General features: G+C 37.9%; 2 protein-coding genes across 3 annotated transcripts in view; both read left to right on the top strand.

The window, feature by feature from the left end:
- Positions 1-4,068, top strand: part of LOC112153471 (zinc finger CCHC domain-containing protein 7) — a 5,192-nt gene extending 1,124 nt beyond the window's left edge. Inside the window, exons 2-8 of the mRNA XM_024283716.2 lie at positions 785-846; positions 929-1,039; positions 1,117-1,287; positions 1,487-1,522; positions 3,064-3,156; positions 3,238-3,355; positions 3,432-4,068. Of these exons, the coding sequence (XP_024139484.1) occupies positions 785-846; positions 929-1,039; positions 1,117-1,287; positions 1,487-1,522; positions 3,064-3,156; positions 3,238-3,355; positions 3,432-3,871 (1,031 nt within the window). The 3' untranslated portion in view covers positions 3,872-4,068. The remainder of the gene's footprint in view (positions 1-784; positions 847-928; positions 1,040-1,116; positions 1,288-1,486; positions 1,523-3,063; positions 3,157-3,237; positions 3,356-3,431) is intronic.
- Positions 4,069-4,544: 476 nt separating this feature from the next.
- On the top strand, positions 4,545-12,570 carry LOC112153405 (E3 ubiquitin-protein ligase RNF38). Of its 2 annotated transcripts, XM_036213937.1 has the most exons (13): positions 5,680-5,818; positions 7,349-7,397; positions 7,550-7,602; positions 7,753-7,934; positions 8,347-8,749; positions 9,497-9,637; positions 9,827-10,015; positions 10,925-11,086; positions 11,159-11,259; positions 11,475-11,556; positions 11,638-11,759; positions 12,107-12,206; positions 12,445-12,570. In XM_036213937.1, exons 4-13 carry the CDS (start codon positions 7,753-7,755, stop codon positions 12,505-12,507), a joined length of 1,545 nt encoding a protein of 514 aa, XP_036069830.1. In that variant the 5' UTR covers positions 5,680-5,818; positions 7,349-7,397; positions 7,550-7,602; the 3' UTR covers positions 12,508-12,570. The 2 variants fall into 2 exon arrangements, with proteins under 2 accessions (XP_024139375.1, XP_036069830.1); XM_024283607.2 differs by lacking the exon at positions 7,349-7,397 and having other exon boundaries at positions 4,545-5,818.
- Positions 12,571-18,030: the final 5,460 nt, after the last annotated feature.

The following is an 18,030-nucleotide window of genomic DNA, read 5'->3' as shown; positions in this document are numbered from 1 at the left end:
TTTATGTCTGCTCCTGATTCACAACAATTTGTATAAAGAAATACTCATAAATGCAGCTTAATGCTTAATTTTCTTTATATAGTTGTCCTCCATCATCAGAAAAAAACCATAAGGACATATTACAAACACCAAAAAACACAATTTGCATCAAAGTGGGTCTTCAAGAATTTGGAACAATGTAAATTATTACTCTGTGTGCAAAGCAACAGAGCCCAAAGTCTAAACATTTCAACAACTAACTATGCTGTACTTATTTAACAATTGGTATAATTTATTATTAAATGTTAAATAATATTAAACCCATTAATCTTATTATTAACCATTATATGTGCATATTATCACAACAATGAGGAACATACAATCTTATTTTTATAAATTAATAATACCCATGCTTAGAATAAAATATTTTAAGTGTCCTCTATTTAAAGAAAAGATCCACAGGCTGTTTTAGTGGCTTTAGTTGTGTAAAACTTAAATATTGGCTTTATTTTAATTTGCATAGACACTTAAATTTGCTTGATGACCTGTGTTTGGACTTGGGCATTTCCTATTCTGGTGTCCACTACATTTGAATAAGTGATTCTGTGAACTTTCCAGTAGTGAACTCGACGCTCTTGTGCTCCAAAAGACATACAAGAAAAAAAGATAAAAAAATCAATGAACATTTGTCTTAAAGACGAGAGTTTTTGATGTAATCGATGACACAAAAAAACTTATTTATTGTATTAAAATGTCTTTTATTGAGGTAACTATTAAGCAACACAGTCTATTCTCTCAATCACAGGTGTGACAGATGAGAGTGTTACATCCCAAAATGATACCTGGGCTGTATCAGACAAAGACAAGGTAACTTTTTTCTTCTTTTAAGATTGATATAACTGATTGTCATTTAGAAAATTGGATGCTCTATTTAATTTTCTTTCCGTAGTATGGTTCTGATCAATCTTTGGTCAGCCGATATTTCTTCCCTGGGCGGTCCTCCTTTTGCCACCGCTGCTTCAAGACGGGACATGCTGCCAAAAGTTGTTTTCTTGACAAGGTAAAACAACAACAAAACTTTCAGTTTAATACACATAAAAAAAGAAAAACTAAAGTTGTCTTTTGCTGGTCATGCAGAAAAGTCCTACTTGTGTTCTTTGTGGGACTCAAGGCCACATCCAGAAAAACTGCCCGGGCTGCCCCTGTCCGGACTGCGGCCTGCCTTCTCATGGCGTCCGTCCCTGCGGGATACCACCAGTGTGGAACCAACACTGCAGACGTTGTGGGATGAGAGGCCACCTTTCCTTTGTGAGTTTGCACATCAATTCTCACTTTGAGCTCTGCTGTAGGAGAGTTGTTGAAAGGATCTGTCAGGTCTGTGTTGCACTGGTCAAATAGCATGACAGACTGCTGTATTTCTGCTTCGTCAGTGGAGCTAGAATAAAGTAAATCCCTCCTTATGTTCTTCATGTATGTATTATTTTGTGTTTGCGGTGAATTTCTGCAGACTTGTCCGGATACATGGCGCCAGTACCACCACACAGTAAGAGCACATTCTATTGGCTGTATTTTGTCCTTTGTAACTTCTCAAAATTCTGAACATGAACGATCCAGGAATTCAATCAAACTGGAAAATAAAATATAGAATCTTAACTCAAATAGATACTAAGGTTTTTTGAACAAAATGTGTCTAAAATTGTAAATAAATTGGCCACATTTATAAGCTTTAAAGCTAGTTTCCTTATTTTTTAGAACAATACTTGACATTTAATCGTTTCAACCTCCTGTAAAAGAAGACTTTATGTTAGAGCTGGTGTCGCTTGATTTAGAGAGTTTACGCTTCAGTCCAAGCTTAAGGGGACGCCATTGTTCCAAATCAGGAAACATCAAAAAACAAACATTGTTTCTATTGGACTTGGTGACATTATTAGGTTGCCAAAGTGCTTTATGAAAATACAAAAAAAATAAAACTAGGAAATAAAGTTAAATGCAACAGTAGAAAGGATAAAAAAAATTCAATAAATGGATTAAAACTCCACAAACTTCTGAGTAAAAATGGTAGACCAGATATCAAATGTGGTTCTGAAAAGAGATTGTTCCAGAGTTGTGCGGCTTATAACAAAAAAATTAGATTCACTACAGAGTTTTTCATCATAGAAAACCTTAAAACTCTAAAATGATTGGAAATATCTGCAGGTGAAAGTATTGGTAGGTTTAAAATAAGACAAGTTTAACTGAACTTTAAAGCTAACAATGTTCAAATGTTTAAATCCACTTGGGTGGCTAAGCATCTCTGCGTTTCAATTTAAAAAAAAAAAAAAACTAAAAAAAAAACTTTATTGTTTATAGAGTTACATTTTAAATCTGAAGGATAGCAGTTTGATTAGACAGATGTACACATTTGTGGTTTGATGAGACCAAAGCTGAACATGCGGATGCTACTTTAGTTTGATAAAGAAAATAAATGTAAATATCTGAAGATTATGTGTACTACACTACAGTATTATGTGTACCCTGCCTTCGCCCATCAGTAGCCAGGTTAGGCTCCAGCACCTCTGTGACCCCGAAAGGGACAAGCAGCTAAGAAAATGAATGAATTAATTTTTTTTTGCTGCTTTTAGATAAAAAATAATATTTACATGGAATCACAACATAAGAAAACATACATTAGTAAAAATATGTTTTTTTGTTTAAAGTGAATTTTACTTTAGTCCAATTATCCAGATCTAAACTGTTTCTAAGAATCAAAAACGATACAATTTAGAAAATATCTTATGCATTTGCAGGGCAGAACAGGGTACGATCCTTCAAACTAGCTTATTAGAAACAAGGGGGAATAGATGTCAATTTAAAAACTAAAAGGTACACAGACATCATTTAATTCTTTGAGATTTAATTGCCTTACCTTTGTCATTTTATTGATTCTTCTTTAAAAAAAGAAGTATTGTTTTTTGAAAGAAACATATGGTTTATTTATAACAAAGGAAAAACATTATTGGAAACTTAACTGAATCTTTCTGGAAAATGCAAAACCGTTTTTATGCTTTTAAATAATGGTTTCCCTTTAAAAAAAATCCTCCACAGGTCAGACCAGGTGCTCCTCTCAGATCGAAGTCTGTCTTTCGTAAAAGTCGTGCACATTGCTACAACTGCTCCAAACGGGGACACTATGGCTATGTAAGTGAGAATATAATTGTCTTCTCAATTTAATAGTTTCTCTTTAGCCTTTTCTGACTCATCTGTTTTGTGTGGCTTTAGGAGTGTGTGAGGATACGGATGGTCAGGGGGACCTTTCCAACGCTGCCTTATGTTTGCCATTATGACTCACTGGAGGATGTTCTTCAGCATCAGACCAGGAGGCAGATGGGGGCAAAGGGTGACAACATATTAACTGAGAATGGGAGCAATAATCTAAGACATCTTACATCAATGTCTGGTTTTCCTTCTTCCAGGACAAGAACACTTGGAAACATCAGATGAGAATGAGTCTTTGTTCCAGGGAAGAAATAAAACCAAGCAAGGGACAAGTGGACGGAGGAAGACGTGGCCGGAGAGGCGGAGAGAAAGACGCCAAGTGAAGAAACTTAGGAGGAAGGCCCAAGCGGTCAGGGAAGGCGGGCTCCTGGGAAGGTCTTGCTTTGACCGTGAGGATGGAAGCGGTTCAGCTGACTTGTCAAAAAAAGCCCTCCCGAATAACAGGCGGTCCATACACCCTTCTGAGAAAAAAACAAACAAGAAGGAGCTGAATGGTAGAAAAAAATGGAAAAGCAAACTCATAGATGTACGAAGGAAGAAAAAGATGAAGCGAAAGGACTTGCATCCATACGAGGATGAGAATTTAGGAGGTGAAAAAGTTTTCTCTCCAAATCAGAGAGTCCGTCACAGACGCTAATAAATGATTCAAATGTATTTTATTTTTAAAGAATATGACTTTGTTTTTGTTCATCTCAAAACAAACTAAAATGCTGTATTTTTGTATTTGTATAAAAAAAATAATGCATTGTGCTTTTAGTTATGTTTATGAACAATTAAAAAAGATTGTACTATCACAATAGATCCTTTTGTAATTAAACGGACTATAATACCTTTTTTATTTCCTAATAAATTCTTTCATTTTCATTTGAATTACATCTTCTCCATTTGTTTTAATACATGAATTTCTATTTTATATTGACGTTTACTATCTGAAAACGATCGGACGACTGCGTTGGTCTTCGGGTTTTATCACGAGATGTATTTGTGTAGATTTCGGTGCGTGTAATCCACGTCTTTCTTCTGCTAGTTCCCTTTCTTGTCTCATAGTAGCTGTGCTGCGAAACTGCTGAATTATTAATGAGCGCAGCCGCTGCCTGAGGTCTGCTAGACAAAACTAATCAACTTCCGAACGATTGAAACCTCAAAATCGTTTTTATTTACTGTGAAATTTTAAAAATATATTACTACATTGAGTGGTGTAAAATTGTATTAATGTTAGTAAGTCGTTTGGATTAAAATACTGTAGTTACGGCCTAACTGGTTATCGGTTTTCGATTGGTTAGGACTCGGCAGAGACGCGAGACTCCCATTGATTGATCTCCGCTCCCTGCTGACCAGAGAAAACACCCGATAGCGAATGCGAAGGGGGATTTAAATGAGAAACATCGTCCGCTTTACTTGGCGGACAGGGTATCAAGTCTTCGTCTTGTGTGGGTCGGCGTAGCCCGCTTGTTGTCCTCTCAGAGTGCTAGCTAAGCATTGGTACGTAGTGTGGTCGTAACGATGGCACAGTTGCTCTTGTTTTCCCCTGTAGATCTCCTTCCTGTTAGCCTTGGGCTAGCTTGGAAAGCGTCTTTTTGCCAATAAACGAGCGGGGTTAGTTAGCCGACGCAAAGGGGTGTAACTTTGGTGGCGAGTCGTTGCAGTTAAGTCACTCTCACAGCGTGTGCTAGTAACTTTGTTTTTAATACCACTATTGTGCCACTTGGCTTTATATAGTTTGCTAACGCCCGACAGTTAGCCATCTTTGCTCGTGTTGACGGATTTGCCTGTTTGGCGGCTGGGTTTTCTTCTTCTTCCTCCTCTGTTTTCGATTGAGAGTGCAAAAAAAGTGACGGTTTGCTTATTCTTAACGCAGGTGCAAACGCAAATGAGTCGGGAATAATTGGAACTAAAACCGATAATTTTCTGAATGTTGTGGAGATTCAGCGAAAGAGAAGGAAATAACAAAAGGGAAGATGCTAGCTTAATTGGACTGTTTCACTAACAGCTCCTATAACTTTGATTTTTTTGGAGTTTAATTTGTTGCTTCAATGCGTTTTTACATTATTATTAATTTGAATTAAATTGGTGTGCAGTAAATGAGAGTGGTTTGAGTCGGACTGCTTCTACGTGTACTCTCATTAGACGAAAACATTTAAATGCCACAGAAACATCTCGGTGTAAACTCCCACTATAAGAGGCTCGTCGCGGGGTTAGGAAGCGGAGGAGAGGAGGCTTCAGAGCGACTTTCTCTTCGTTCTACCTGATCTCATATCCCACCCACCACCGCCCTCTTTCCCTCCAACCATGGACCCCCCGAGAACACGGTCTCGATCTCGCTCTGGCTTCTATCATTTTGCCATTAACGGGAGTGTTGGGAGCAACGGGAACGCGGTCACCAACGGCAATGTAATGAACGCCAGTGGCGGCGGCGGAGGTGGAGGAGGGAGCTACCCGCCGCAGAGCAACCCGGGCTGGCCGCTGCACCACGGAGGACGGAGCTACCCGGAGAGCCAGCAGCAGCAGCATTCCCAGGGGAGCTACCTGTCTGCAGGGGTGCCGCGCCACTCCACGCACGGAGCTCACCGGAACCCCGGAGCCGGTAAGCAAGAATGCAAACGGGGCCTACAGCAAATCGCATCACACCCACGCAGGATACACACCCCCTGATGAGACCCCTCCAGCCTCCCAGACACATCGATTTAAATGCCTAAAGTGTCAGCTGATGCAGACATTTTTAAATCCTGCAAATATGACTTTTCTATTCAAAGAAAATATGTCTAATTGTGCTTTCAAAAAGTAAAAACAATTAAATAAGTGAATGCATAGCTTTTCATAGAATTTCATTAAAATATGGAAACCATCTTGGACGCCTGACCTGCATCTCCGTTTTGCCTTTGGAAGATGAGTTTAATATATATTTAAAAAAGATTCAGTAATCTCAAGACAATGTAAAAATAACCAATAACCGTGCGTGTGTGCTGCTGGCATGTACTTTGGCCTTTCTTAATGATGGAGGACATGTATAAGTACAATTAATCTGAAAAAAAAAAATCATTTTTGAGTGTTTCTTTATTCAAATGGTTGTGAATCAGGAGTAGATTGGAAAAAAAAAAAGTCAGTTTGAAAAATATTTTATTTGTTGTGTAGCAAATACACCGGGCGGGCCACAAGCTCTCAGTGCTCCGCTGCATTCTGATCCATCCACTTGCAGATCACTAGATTCATGCACATCTTTGTTTTCCTCATCTGAGCTCGAATCTGGTTCAAAACTGTACAGCTGGATAGCTCCAATGTTACTTGCTTTTTTTTTTTTTTTTGCACCACTAATGTTAGGTCAGGGTGTGAGAGGCTGTAAGCTAGTGGGAAAGCAGATAAAAAATTATTTGAGTGGGACTTTAAGACAATGCATAAGAAAAAAAATCTCAGCTTTTATTTACATTTGAGCAAAAAATGACCTATCCAAGATTTACTTGTGGTTAGAAAAAATGAGGGGTTTAGTGTTAATCAAAAATGATGAATTATCATTAAAGTAGTAATGATTGAGTCCACAATTTCTATTGTCCTTATTGATAACAAGTATTTTGTTGTGGGACATAATTCCTTTCAGTTAAATAAGTAAATTTCATTTTTTATGTATGTCTTATTTTTAAAATGATCAAAAAATCCTTTAATTTCTTTTACCCAAGATTTTTTTTCTATAAATGTTTTTTCAGCCAAACTTCAGCAAAAATTTATTTTAAAGAAATTCTAACGATAAACTTATTACTCTCACTGACCCTATCACCTAAAAAGCCTAAACTTTTAATAACCGTTGTTCATTTTAATCCTTTATAGATCAGAACTCTCCTCCACTCAAAAATTGTATCAATTGTGTTGGTAACTGTCCCTTTCTCTGGTTGGTTAATTGCTTTATTGAGCGTAACTGAAACAGAATACGTTTAGAATGAAGTAAAAAAATAAAAACAATGAAAAGCAAAAGAAAAACAGAAACGGACTCTTTAATGTTAAATGTTTTCTGACCAGTATTATTATGCTACTCTGTAATAGTTGTGGTAAAGCTCATAAAAAGAAATGGGATGTTTAATTTTAAGCTTTTTTTTTTGTTTTCTTTATTGGTGCGATGATGCAGATGATAAGGTTGGATGGAGGCAGATGATTGGTTGTGGTGACCCTTAAAGGTAGCAACTCAAAGCCAAAGAAGAGGATGATTATTGTGATTTCTTTGCAAAATTAAATTAAATGAATTGAATGTGTTTGGTGCAGTGCATTACATTAATTATGGTGGTGCAGTTGATGTGTTGCACAGTCATTTTCTTTCTGCCATTTCCAGGTGGAGTCCTGCATTTTCATCCAGACAATGTTTGCATTGAGGATCGGGACAAGGTGAGTATGAGAAGCAACCACAGTGTGTTCCTTTCTGCCGTGCTCCTGATTTGAATAGCATTTGCTTTTTCATCCCCCCTCTGACTCATTCTCCTTCTTTGTCCTACCTGTTCCGTCCTTTCCGCCGCCCTCTCCTCCCCTCACGGACAGATGGAGGACAGTCCCACCCCAAAAAGACAACGTCTTTCCCAGCAGTCCATGATAGATCTGAGCTCTGCCCCTCCCTCCACTCCATCTTCTCCCATTCGCCCGTGGGAGTTGCCGCCAAGTCGAAGACCACACCCCCATTTCATACCAGAGAGATGTCACACGCCTGTTAGGAACCGCCGCAGGTGTGTTTGGGACACAAACACTCCAGACAAATCTTTATGACACACAATATTTACAGAATGCAGACCTTTCGACATTCTTATTTGAAATGACCTGCTTTGTTTGCTTGGCAGATTACATTTATACTGACCACACAATACTGATAAACATAAAAATGAAAATAATTTGGGTATTTAGGAAACTTTACTGCATTTATAACAATTATTAAATGTTGATGGCTTGTTTTTAGTAGAATTAACTCTTAGAATTTTATATAGTATTTAATTTAAAATAGTTTATTTTGTTTTCTATGTGCATATTTTTCTGAATTAATGAAAAATATAACATTGCTTAAACTTTTTTTTATAAATCAACCCATGCAAATGTTCACAAAGCTACTTTTTTGTGTCACATTTCCTCATTGTTTGACCCAAGCCCCCCAATGAGACGCCAGCGTGGGCGTCGAGACCGTCTGACTCGGCACCACCATCACCACGGCCACAACAACGGCCACCACCACCATTACAACAGCAACAACAATCATCACAACCATCACCATCTCAACGCTCACCATCACCACTCCCACCACGGCCCGTCACTGGGCCATCAAGATGAGAACTACAGACACCTAGTTCCACCTCAGGGTTACCCACCGTACAGCCAGCAGCCCCCCAGAGGGCCGGATGAACGACCGGGCTATCACCCTCCGAATCCTTCTCCGAGGCCTCTCCACCAGTCACCGAACCTGTCTCCCAGGCTCCTGCACCCTGGGGCCCATCCACAGCACCTTCACCCGCCTCAGCAGCAGAGCAGTGTAGTGCTTGACCTCCACGAGCAGGTTGGTCCTGTTTGAGCAGAAAGTTCCACACAAACACTGCAGTAATGGCCTTCAAGTTAGACAAGCTAATTTGTCAATATATGATAGGTTTCGTAGAGATTCAGTTATTTTTGCTACTTCCTTTTTAATTAATATTTGATCAAAAATGAAGAAAAAAAATCAGCATTTTGTTTGTATTTTACAGAAACCTCATGAAACAAATGTCTGCTAAAAAATGACTTGTGTGATGGGTTAAATTTGACCATCCTAAAGCTGCTGGAGGGTTTTTCCTCAAACACAGTGGGGAGAAAAAAACAAGAAAGTAATAAAATCACTAAAAAGCCTTTAATGCTGTCATAGTGGCACCATTAACAGCACTTGAAGGCTGTTAAGCTCATCTTTTAATTTTCATTAAACCATATTTAGCCTAAGTTGTTTTTTAAATGGCCTGGCACAAATAGAAACAAAAAAATCCTCAGTTTTTACTGTGTAGAGGTGATCGCAGAACAGAAATTCTGATTCTAACAAAAGCTAAGACCTTTTACTGTTGTTTTGTCCTGTTGCATGCATGGCTCTTGTCTGGGTTCTTTACTAGATACAATAAGCATAATCTGTTGCCAGTAAAGTTATTGTTTACTATGTCAGTGTGTTTTTATGCTAATTCTGTACCTGCATGCCAGTAAAATCTGTTAATTTGAGCCAATTGGTTTTCAATCATTTTGTTGTGCTTTAAATATAAACACTGTCTCGTTTGGTGTCCATAATCAGGGTTCAGTTCCAGCATCATTTCCCGTGTCTCCTCCTGGAGCACCCCCAGGCCTGCAGGCCCGCTCCGGCCCACAGCAGATCCCAGCATGCTCTGTCGTCTTCAGTGGGCAACACTATCCCGTCTGCAGCGTCCCTCCTCCCGTGAGTGCATTTATTAAAAAAAAAAAAAAAAAGTTATTGTTGTGAAAAGTATTTTCCAGAACGTTTTTATTTTTAGTCCAAGTTAACACAGTGGTATTTAACATAGAAGCTGGTTTTACTTTGAGTATTTGAGTTTTGTTGTCATTGCTGTTAATATACTAATAAGCCTTTTTATTTTTGTTGCATCAGGTACTTCCGACCTGTTCTGTTCAGCACTTACCAATGCCATACCCATTCCCATCCTTACTATCAAGTGACCCAGCCTTCTTGATTCCTCCCCCTCACCTCAGTCACCCCCCTGCTCACCTTTCCCATCATCCTCCTCACTTGCCGCAGCCTGGACAGTTTGGACCGTACCCTGCCCAGCAAGCACGATCGGTGAGTAAAAATCCACATGCTGCTCATGTTTCAGGTTCTTCTATTATGTCTGAACTTTGTCTTGGTCTAATTAAATTTTTTTATCTTAATGTTGATGTTAAATCTAGACAAACTTAATGATGTTTGAGTTTTCTTTATTTTTTTATTTTTTTTAGAAAACCAAAAAGAAAGTAAGGGATGATCAAATTTTAAGTAGTTTTATAAGAGCTGTTACTAGAAAATGAATGCACTGAGAAATATATTTATAACACACAAGTAAAAGTTGTTTTTAATTAATTTCTATTAAATTAGCATTAGAAGAAACTGTCTGTGTGCACTCTGCAGTGATGGAAATTGTTATGCATTTACAAAAATAACTCTGCCTTTTGATTATGTAGCATAGCAAAACACATGGCTTTTTACTGCTAATGAATTCCTTATTTGCATTATTCAAATGGATTAGCTGCAAGGCTTCTTTCACACATATGGGTAAATACGAGTAATTTGTTTTTTTTTTTGTTTTTTTTTTTTTTGCTTGCATCTTTGTCAAAATTGACCTCGAGCAGGTCTTGAAGTAACCCTATTTACATTTTTACAACTTTTGCAACAAGAAACTTGTAAATTTTCTTTACAGTACTTAAAAAAAATGAACAAACCTATTAGAGTACACCCGCTCTACCCTGGTCCTTGAGGTCTACCACTCTTGGTACTGATACTGACCGGGGTGTTTCCACGTTCTGTACTAAACACACCTGATCCAGGTAATCAGCAGTACAGGGAGACCCGGGGGGTGGGGGTGGCTGTAGATCTTGGGAACTTGGGCTGGGCAGCTAACATGAAGTTTTGATTTAAATTTTTTTCATTTTTATTTTGGAACACAAACTAGACTTGTATGCACATACACTTACATTCCTGCTCTTCCCTTCTTAGCCATTACAGCGGATAGAGAACGATGTGGAGCTGCTTGGAGAGCATCTGTCTTTGGGGGCGGGGCTCCACTATCCCCCTGCCACCCACCCTGCTCTGACCCCACACTCCACACAGCTCCACTTCCTCTCCCATGATCCTCTGTCGCAGGAGTTCTTTGGCATGGTGAGCCTTAAGGTTTAAAGCACTGGGTTGTGTATATATGTTCTTTTTCTCATGGGAAATTGTTTTCTGCAGTCCTATCCGAACTTCATTCCTCGACGTCTCCCTGGGCGGCGATACCGCTCACAACAGCTTCCACCTTCGCCTTACCACCCAAGCCTGTTGCCTTACTTCTTGTAAGTGTAAAGCTATTTTTTTAACTGTTGATGTTCATTTGGGAAGCTGATCTGACTGAACCAATAAAGTTTAAAGGTGGCAACAATTTGTTGGAAAACAAGTAACAAAAATATTAAATGTTTGATAGAATAGGGTTTTTATTTTGTTGAATGTCTGCTTCACATCAGAAATGACTGAACTCAAAAGATGTGAATCCTTTTTATTATTTCCTCAGGTCAATGCTGCCTGTTCAGCCCACAGGTCCTGCAATCAGCCTAGAGCTGGATGTAGACGATGGAGAAGTGGAGAACTATGAGGTTCCTCAAGTTTTAATCTTTGTATTTTTGTTTGTGGCAGATTGTTATTCTCTGTGGCGTTGATGGTATTTTATCCCAAAGGCCCTCCTGAACCTCGCCGAGCGGCTGGGAGAGGCCAAGCTGAGAGGACTGACCAAGGGGGACATCGAACAGCTTCCTTCCTATCGATTCAATCCAAATAACCACCAGTCGGAACAAACACTGTGAGTTCTGTGCGTTCAGAGCCTTCTACGTGTCGAGAAGGGAGAATTGCATTTAAGCACCCTATAAGGAGTCAGAAGCAAGGCTCTGTTCAAGTTAATATTCCCTCTGAACATGTTTGATTCAGTTATCCTATTCTTTTACTTACAGGTGGCACAAAAAAGGTTGTATAAATAGTTTTATACATTCATCAGCAACTTCCGTGCTCTCTTTTTGTGAATACTGTTCTAACGGTTGGCCCGTCTCCATAGAATGTCCAATAAATGACAAAAATGCTCTCATTCACAGATGATGGGATTTGTCATGTGTGGACCGTTTCTGCTGGAGTCTAATTTGTGTTTTGTTGCAGGTGCGTAGTGTGTATGAGTGACTTTGAGTCGCGTCAGCTGCTGCGAGTCCTGCCCTGCAGCCACGAGTTTCATGGAAAATGTGTTGACAAGTGGCTGAGGGTTAGTAAACACAACATTTGTCTGGTCATGTTAGAGAGAAAACTTGAAGGTTTGCTTACAAAATCAATATTTATTCATTTTAATATGGACTAAAAAGCAAAACCAGTTTAGACACTGTCCATTTTATTCCTTTTGTTTTAGGTTGCATATCTTAAATTGTGCTGCTTTGAATTAGTCACCATGGTAACCTGACATGGATGGCCTCCGAGCTCATTTGATTTCTTCTGTTTTTCCTCAGGCCAACAGAACTTGTCCCATTTGTCGCGCAGACGCCTCGGAGGTCCAGAGAGACTCTGAGTGACCACAGGAGGGAGCCAGAGACGTTGTTTTAATAAACACATCCAGCACTGCCTGCTCCTTATTACTCAAAGCACATGTCTGTACTAGCACACAAACACACAACAACTTTACATATTTACAAGATATACCCTCCTCTTTTGTTAATACCATTGTTAATGAATTTCAGGTGGTTTACATCAAGATGACTTCCCTCTTTCTTGCTGTACGTGCACATAGGTCCTCACGTTTTCAGTGAATGACCCAACTTCTTGCAGGTTTTGTGTGTCTGCGTGCGTGTGTGGGCATGTGCACGCACCTCAACTGTGCAAGCATTTCTGGGGTCAGCCCGGTAATGCAGGGCGGTGGTACACGACTGTGCTTTTGGTTTCTGCGTATGCAAGCGTGAGAGAAATGATTTCCGACGATCCAGAGCATGCCTGAGTTTCTGTTGTGTACCAGACAAGTGTTTTTGCTCTTAAGAGTGACTTTACTTTATATGTTTATGCACTGTCTTATGCATTTTGTGTGTGCGTGTGTGTGTTATAGACTTAATCCTTTTCTCTAGTTTGACACTAAGGGTCCATGCTGCCACTGTAGTCTTGGGTTGCCTAATTGACTTCTGGTAGATTTTTTTATTATAATTATACAATTTTTTTTTCTCTTTAAGCATATTCTGCAAATAAAACTAATAGTTACTGTATGACAGCCATCTGATCATTCCGGTTACTCATTAGATGTGCTACAGGGCACTGATTCCAAATGAAGCACATGCATTTTTTCCCCTTAGTTTTCAAAGAACACATTTTTTTTCTATTTTTTTTTTTTTTAAACAGTGGCACATGTTGTACATGTATATTTGTGTATATAGATATATACACACTGTGTAAATCAATATGTATACCAAATAAAAAACTTAAAAACTTTTATACTTTAACTGTTTTCATCCTAATGATATGTACTCTTTGGGCATGTTGGGTTTTTCTTTTTAAATATTCTAATTCTATTTCTGTGTAGACATAAACTAAAAACCAGTATATATTTATATGGAAGTAAACGTGTATAATTGTTATTGGCTCAGAATGTCTTTTTTTTTTAAATAAATGTTGCAATAGCATCAAGTAGCCACCAGATGGTGCTAGAGTTCTTCCAAAGTGACCTATATTTTGTTTATTACATTCATGTTTTTACTCTGGAAGTGGATGACTCAACAGTAGCAACAGGGTGCATTTGCGATATTTATGTCTAGTAAATGTGATGGTTTAGTATTTTTTTTCTGAATAATTTATTTGAATTATAGAAAAAAAAAGTTTTGTTTTTTTGAGCACGCAGTCACTGTAAAAGTTCGTCTCACGTCAAATTGTAAATGAGAGTTGCAAACTGCTATAAAAAGCAGTACAGTGGTGTTGTTTCAGAAGAAACACCAGTCAGTGATATGAAAAGCCCCAAAAAATCTGAACCAAAATAATACCATCAAATTCATTTCAAACAGTATTTTAAAGGTTTTTGTCGAATAATTTCACATGCATTCTCGTCTTATCTCGTGTCATCTGTTACTGTACAGGAACTGCTCCTGTACTTGCTCACATAAAATCTGTTGGTTTTCAAAAGGCCAGGTGTCTCCTCCAGGCTTTGCACACACATGGCCCAGATCTAGCAGACTCTCACACAAAGCTGCTTGCGGCACACAGAACACAAATGTCATTGTTTTTCCAATGTCCACAGTTTACAGAACTCATTAGAAAAACACTCAAGGGCAGCGTTCATTGTCCATTTTTTAACCTCGGACTTATTTCAATTATAAAAATTGGCTTATTTCAGGCTGAGATTGTGTTATTTGTAAAAACAAAAGAAGTTTTAGCTAATATGTTACAGAAACTGTCTTTTTGCATTGGTTAAAATCTGTTAAATGATTTAGATATCCTTCCTTGCCTTTACAGAGCATTTAAAAAAAATTTAATTACCCTGCTTTTGATCTGAAATACATCATAAACAACAAATATCTGCTGCAGTTGCAGTCTAATTGAAAAAAAAAAAACACAGTAATGCACTTATGTACTGCAAAGATGCACTCAAACAACTAAAAAAATATAGAAAACTTTTTTTAAGTAAAAAAATGCCAACACAATTTGCCTTAAGAGTTCTTAAATTGTGAAGTCCTGCTACTTTAGGACAAAATATAATCTTGAAATTGACTGTAAACTCTCAAATTTAGATATAATGTACTAAAATATGTCTTAAAATTAGCATGTATTATTTTTTTCAATGAGAATGTATTTCTTGAAAGTTGATATGTTTACATACATGTTCATACTTTCCCTCCCAAATATCCTATTTTAAGTTCTTTAACAGTCTGACTCTTTTTTGATTTTTTGAAGTTGTCAAAATTACATATAAATGATGAAAAAAACTTGTTTTATTTGAGATATTACTTGAAATAAGATGTTTTCAAGATTAAAAAAACTCAACATATTCAAGATTTTATGTCTTAAAACAAGCCATCCTACGAAAAGTTACTACTAAGTTAGTTTTTGAATCAAAGATATTTAAACTAAAAACTAGACAAAAATACTTTGTAATATTTGCTGTTTTTTGATTAATGAAAAAAGGAAACTTCAATGGTTTTCTTGTCTCTTCGTTCCTTCCATCAGGTGCCACTGCGTTTATCTGTCTTCTTCTCCTTCTTCCAGTAACCGTTCTCTCCCAGGACTGTTCCCCTTTCTCCCCTCAGCTGTGTGCACTTAAAGCTCTTCCTCTCTGCTGCCTTTTACTTATGCATCTTCCGCCTCTGCCTCTTTGCTTCTGCTGCGATCACCACCCACTCCTTTAACCTGGCTCTCTCCTGCGATGAAGCGGAAGTGATTGGGAACTTTAGTCTGAAACTGTCAGCCCTGTTACTTCCGGGAGACGCGGAATTTGTCCAGTCCTGCTTACCATTTCCCACCGCACCGTGTAACGTGTCCTGACTGGACTTGTGCGTGGTCACCCAGACACTTCAGCACGTAGACGTCTCTAATGGTTTTCTTTTACTTGCAAGGTTTTCATTATTTCATTATCAAAATTTAGCCCTTTCTGTACCTTTGACTTGTTGAATATGCTAAATGCACTCTAACATTTACTAGATCTCCACTCTACTACATAAATGTAAATAAGTGATTATTAGTTTGTAATAATGTGGTGCCATAAAAAAAATTAAAAGACAGTTTGATTTAAGCAAACATCTGCACACGATCCCATTAGCCTCATAGTGAAAGATATGAGAAATTACATTTACTGTTCCAAAATTTAACATAAAAAAAGCATTTTCTGGTTTTTGTTTTGTGCCTTTAGGGTTGGTTATTATTTAGATAATTTAAATATTCATGGTTGCATACTTTTTTCGGCTATTCTAAGAACAGAAATGACTTTATGGAAGAAGAGGATTTCATGCTCCTGCAGTTCTCCACATTTTTTTTGTTCAAACTTGTGGGTGTGAGAGATAGAAAAAGATTGTGTGCTTCATGCCAGCTGCCCCAGTCTGACAGCATACATGGATTCTCCATCCTGCAGGTTTATAAAAAGAAAGTGAGCACACTAACTGCCTGTTTCTTTTGTGTTGCTCCCTTATCTCTTCCCCTCTTCCCCCCTTTTTCTCGTGGTTTCTACATTATAGTGTGACTGTCCTCACTCCGCCAGGAGAGGGTAAATCTGACCACATCTGCAGCCCGGATGGCCTTCTTCCATCTCCCAGAGTGAAGTATGTGCAATATTTATTTCATAGGGATTCCCCTCCCCGCACGCTGGATCGTTTCTAGCCATGTTATCATATTCGGAGCTGTCAGAGGACATCGCTGTCACTCGGGGAGCACGACACTTTGGCGAGACACCGGCAGAGGTTTGAATGTTTGGAGTGGAAAACCATGGAGCACTTATGAGAGCATTTATTTTATTTGAACAGAAGTACAAAAAAAATCCAGGCAGGATGCATTAAAGTGGTATATAACATTGTGTAGTGTAAATACAAATAGTGTAACACACTGCACAGAATATAAGAACACACAGCAGGACCCCTCTGGTTGTCCTCTCAGTCTGCTGGATAATTCTCTCTCCAGGGGGCTGGTGTGAACCACAAAGATAAGTAAAGTTCATGAAGCCATTTGTGGAAGTAGGAATATTTATCTACTACTCCAACAATCAGAAAATATCCTTTCAGACAATTCTGAAATCTTGCATGTTAAAGGAAAAAAATGTGAAGCATTTTTCTTACAGAGGTGAATTTATGCCTCTGTAAAAGAAACATTCTCATTTTTAGCACGGAAAAATCAGCCAGTGGGGTCAGAAAAATGTTTTTATGATTTTAAGACAACAATTCTAGTCACTAGGACATGTTTTCTCACAGTAAGATTATCTTACTTTTGAAAAACTTTATTGATATTTGTCTTTTCTGGACAAAAACCTTCTGCTGCTGTTAAGATTTAATTTTTGCAGTGTGTGGTTCTCTGCCTTTGTCCTGGACATCTATGCAAATGTATCACTCATTGGTTTTTGACAGAAACTGAAACATTTGAAGCCAATTTATCCGATTAATAACTCAAGGTCATTTGCTTTTATTTTAAGCTTCATATTCTGTCAGACTTTTATGTCACATTCACTCACAGAAATGCTCCTTTCCTCATGGCAAAGGAAAACGGATTACCGTATATTTCAAGGAGGCTCGGCGCCTGGAACAAAGTGACTAACACGAGGGATATGAGACTCATAAGTTACAATCCAACGATGATCATGTCATGACCCGACTAACCTATGAGTCTGTTTTTCTATTTCTTCTTTCCTCTCTTTGTAACAGTAGGAGCAGGACACACTGTATTATTTAAGAGAAATGCTCCAAATTTAACCTTGCAGATGCTTTATGAATGTATGATGAGTTTAAATACAGGGAAAATGGTCATATTAACTTTCTTAGATACATAAAAATTAAATAAAGTTTCCTTGAAATTCATATTTTTATTTGTAAAAACATTTTTTGCCTGGTTATGAGTTAAAAATTGACTTTTTCTTTTCCAGTTGAACAAATCTTTAGCCTTCAGACAAAGTAAATATGATTCCTCATATTTATGGTGGAAAATAAGTATTTGATCAATACCAAAAGTTCAACTCAATACTTTGTTATGCCCTTTGTTGGCAATGACATCATTCAAATACTTTCTGTAGTTCTTCACAAGGTTTTTACAAACTGTTGCTGGTATTTTGGCCCATTCCTCCATACAGATCTCCTCTAGAGCACTGATGTTTTGGGGTAATCCTGCATGTTTGTAGGTGACCAAAAACTTTTTTTCCACCAAAATTTGCAAACATATTCTTTAAAACCAGCCAATAGGAATTTCTTTGTCACATTTTGTCTCTCATAGTTGAGGTATATCTTTAATGAAAATTACAGGTATCCCTCTGATCTTTTTAAGTGGGAGAAATTGTCAACAATAAACAAAAAGTATAATTCCTCTAAATTCCAACATTAATCTTTGTCCAAATAAAATGTTAAACTTCCATAATTTAGTTTATTCTATGTACA

The sequence above is a fragment of the Oryzias melastigma genome, linkage group LG10, assembly GCF_002922805.2.
Source record: "Oryzias melastigma strain HK-1 linkage group LG10, ASM292280v2, whole genome shotgun sequence".
Classification (NCBI taxonomy): Eukaryota; Metazoa; Chordata; class Actinopteri; order Beloniformes; family Adrianichthyidae; genus Oryzias; species Oryzias melastigma.
Note: the sequence above shows the minus strand (reverse complement) of the source record. Positions and strands in the feature narration are given on the sequence as shown.

Excerpts from the sequence above, each read along its gene's own strand:
- LOC112153405 (XM_024283607.2), top strand. The coding sequence starts at position 5,524 with ATGGACCCCCCGAGAACACGGTCTCGATCTCGCTCTGGCTTCTATCAT. Across the intron at positions 7,935-8,346 it reads CCTGTTAGGAACCGCCGCAG|CCCCCCAATGAGACGCCAGC; the intron begins GTGTGTTTGGGA and ends GTTTGACCCAAG. Across the intron at positions 11,087-11,158 it reads CGCAGGAGTTCTTTGGCATG|TCCTATCCGAACTTCATTCC; the intron begins GTGAGCCTTAAG and ends TGTTTTCTGCAG.